The sequence below is a fragment of the Frankliniella occidentalis genome, unplaced genomic scaffold, assembly GCF_000697945.3.
Source record: "Frankliniella occidentalis isolate FOCC.00 unplaced genomic scaffold, Focc_3.1 Scaffold1577, whole genome shotgun sequence".
NCBI classification, from domain to species: domain Eukaryota; kingdom Metazoa; phylum Arthropoda; class Insecta; order Thysanoptera; family Thripidae; genus Frankliniella; species Frankliniella occidentalis.
The window spans coordinates 9,788-12,440 of NW_026268677.1; the positions used below are offsets into that span (position 1 = coordinate 9,788).

Here is a 2,653-nt window from a genome sequence, read left to right on the forward strand (position 1 = left end):
CCCCCCCCGCTAATCAGCGGCAGGCTCAAAGCCCCCCAGCATGTGGCCTAGCCTAGGAGGCGAGGAGCCGTGTGCTGGTGACACGCCCGTTACCCTGCAGCAGGACGCACGAGCACCAAAGCGCCGCGCAGCAGCAGCAGCAGCGCCCGAGATTGTAAATAACGTAATACGGGAGCGTTTTGCGATTGTTCGCGCCGGAGGAAGGAACGGCCGCCGCCGCCGGCAAAGGAGGCGGAGGGAGGAGGGAGGGGGGCTTCTTAACCAGTAAACGCACAGAGCGGCTCGGCGCTGCCGGGCCTCAAACGCATACCCGCCGGCACGCCTAGCATATCGGTATCGACGCGCCCGAGTCACTTCGCTCGGCGCCGCCGCCGGCGCGCACGCGGCGTGCCGCAGGCGGGGCGGGGGGACTCGGGGAGGGCGACGAGAGGGCCACGACCCAGGGGTGTGCACTCTTATGCAGGAGGGAGCTAGGGCGCGGGTGTCACAACAGTGTTATGGGTTTGCATGCCCTGTGGGGTATGGCGCCTTACGGGTGGAGTGAGTAAGCAAACCCGACGGTGTCCTAGCCCTGACACACGAAAGAGTTCTGACACACCTGCTGTAGTTTTACGGAATGACGCCAATCTCGATGCCTTCCTCCAACGTTACGACCTGGTGGGCCGTTGAGTATAGGATTCTATTCGTGGGTGCCGAGCTGATGCAAGGGCGGACGCCGCACCGCCACCAACGAGGACGACGACGACGCCGTCCTCGTCTCGTCGGATCTTCCAAAGGGGGTTGGGCGGCCAGACGGTCCTTAACGGTACAGGCCCGGCCCGATCGCCACCGGCAGTGCCAACCCCGCGCGTCAAAATACGCGCTTCCCGTCTCTCTGGCTCTGGTGCAAAATGTAGGCTACCGATCGCAGCGCGATTAACCTTCCCCGCTATGATGCCGCCGCCGCCGCCGCCCGGAAGTTGGTGGTGAACCGTCCGCGCCGCCGCCCCCGCCGCCCCCGCCGCCCTCGCGACGGTGTCGTCGCGGCGCTCATCGGGCGGGGAAAAAAAAGAGGGAAAACACTTTGGCCCACTCGTCGTAAAGAGGTGGCGCGCCGGATGAGAGCGGTCAGATCCGATACGGTGTGAAAACGGAGAGGGGGAGGGGGGGAGAGAGAGATAGACCTAAAAAAGAGTATACCACAGGAGTATTCGAGAGAAAGAAAAAAAGAGCAGCAAGGGAATAAACGGGGGTAAAGCGGTCGGTCCCGGCGGTAGGAACCAGCTCGCAGTGTCATTTCCATCGTCCGAGACCGAGTCGAGTGCGTGTCGAGGAGAAAGGGGGTGGGGTGGGGAGGGGGAGGGTAAGTGAAGTGCCGCCCCGCCTCGCCATTCGCCTGACGAGCGGGACGGGACGCGAGACGCTGCAGAGGGAGGGTAGGACTGCGGCGCCGCCGCTAGCGGGGATCGACAGCCGCCGCCGGAGGAATTCTAAAAGTTGAGTCATTAACGGAAAGAGGAATCCGCCGCGCGGGAACGGAACGTGGGAAATGATAGATGAAGTGCGGGAGGCGAAGGAAAGGCACTGATGTGGCCGGACGGTTGTCAACGAGGACGACTACCACGGCGAGCGCGGCGGGGGCGGTCCGGTCTCCGCGGGTCCCCGGGTGGGGACAACGGCGTACGCGACCTGCTCGGCGTACACTTTGGAGACCCAGGTCACGGCGTTGCAAACGGGGGACGAAATGAGCCACCTGCCGCGCGTGTAGCATTCGTAATCTTTGTTCTACTCTAGCTACAGAGCAGAGTGGGAAACGTGTGACCCTTTTCACCCATGTACCCTCTCTCACAGTTCTGTCAATCCCGGGCCCTAGCCAGCCAACTCTGTTTCAAGCAGGTGGGGTTCGGGATACAGTTGTGGATCTGCCTGCAGAGTAGGTAAACGGGCGCACGCAAAAGAAAGCAACAAAAAAACCAACACAACGACAAAAAAGGTAAAAATAAATGACACTACCATGTCTCGCTATCCTCGGCACCAAGTGGAGTCGCAGTCGGGACAGGAACTGTGAGCAGCGTGACCGCATGCACGCTAAGGTGCGGTGAGGGGTTCTTGAACCCAATGAAAGCCCCCTCCTCTTAAAATGCAATCCAAGTGCATCCAAGGCAGAAACGCCTGCTCGCAGGGTGTATAGACGGGAGAATTGGGAAGGTTAGGGTTAGACGCTTGAGCCTGAACGAAAATGGATCCGCGGTCACGATCGGCGCGGATGATCTTGACTGCGACTCACCGAGGAGGCGAAGCAGACGACGAGCAGCAGCGCGGCGGACACCTCCTTCAGGGTGACGGTCCAGCCCAAGGACCAGGTCCAGGACCCCGGCCAGGACGCCGGCAGCGCTCGCCTCATCGCCGGCATCCTCCCCTGCTCATAGGGCGGCGAGCGGGGCGGCGAGCGGGGCAGTGGGCGGGGCGGGGCGGTGAGCCGGTGGTGAGCAGCACACACACACTCGCGCATGCAGGCGCGCGCGCACACACACACTCGAACACGCGGCGGCGCTGGACGGCGGGACGACGACGGCTCCGTGGCTTGGGCCCTTCGACGCGCGCGGTAGGGAGGTTGAGGATGCACTGTTGCCCGCGGCTCGCTCCGCTACCGCACCAGGGCGGAGCGCCCCCC

The 2,653-nt window shown here is 63.2% G+C and overlaps 1 protein-coding gene across 1 annotated transcript in view; it reads right to left on the reverse strand.

Annotated features, from left to right (window-relative positions):
* LOC113206455 (uncharacterized) overlaps positions 1–2,600 on the reverse strand; it is a 12,381-nt gene extending 9,781 nt beyond the window's left edge. The window contains exon 1 of the mRNA XM_026422554.2: positions 2,267–2,600. Coding sequence (XP_026278339.2) covers positions 2,267–2,491 — 225 coding nt within the window. The 5' untranslated portion in view covers positions 2,492–2,600. The remainder of the gene's footprint in view (positions 1–2,266) is intronic.
* Positions 2,601–2,653: the final 53 nt, after the last annotated feature.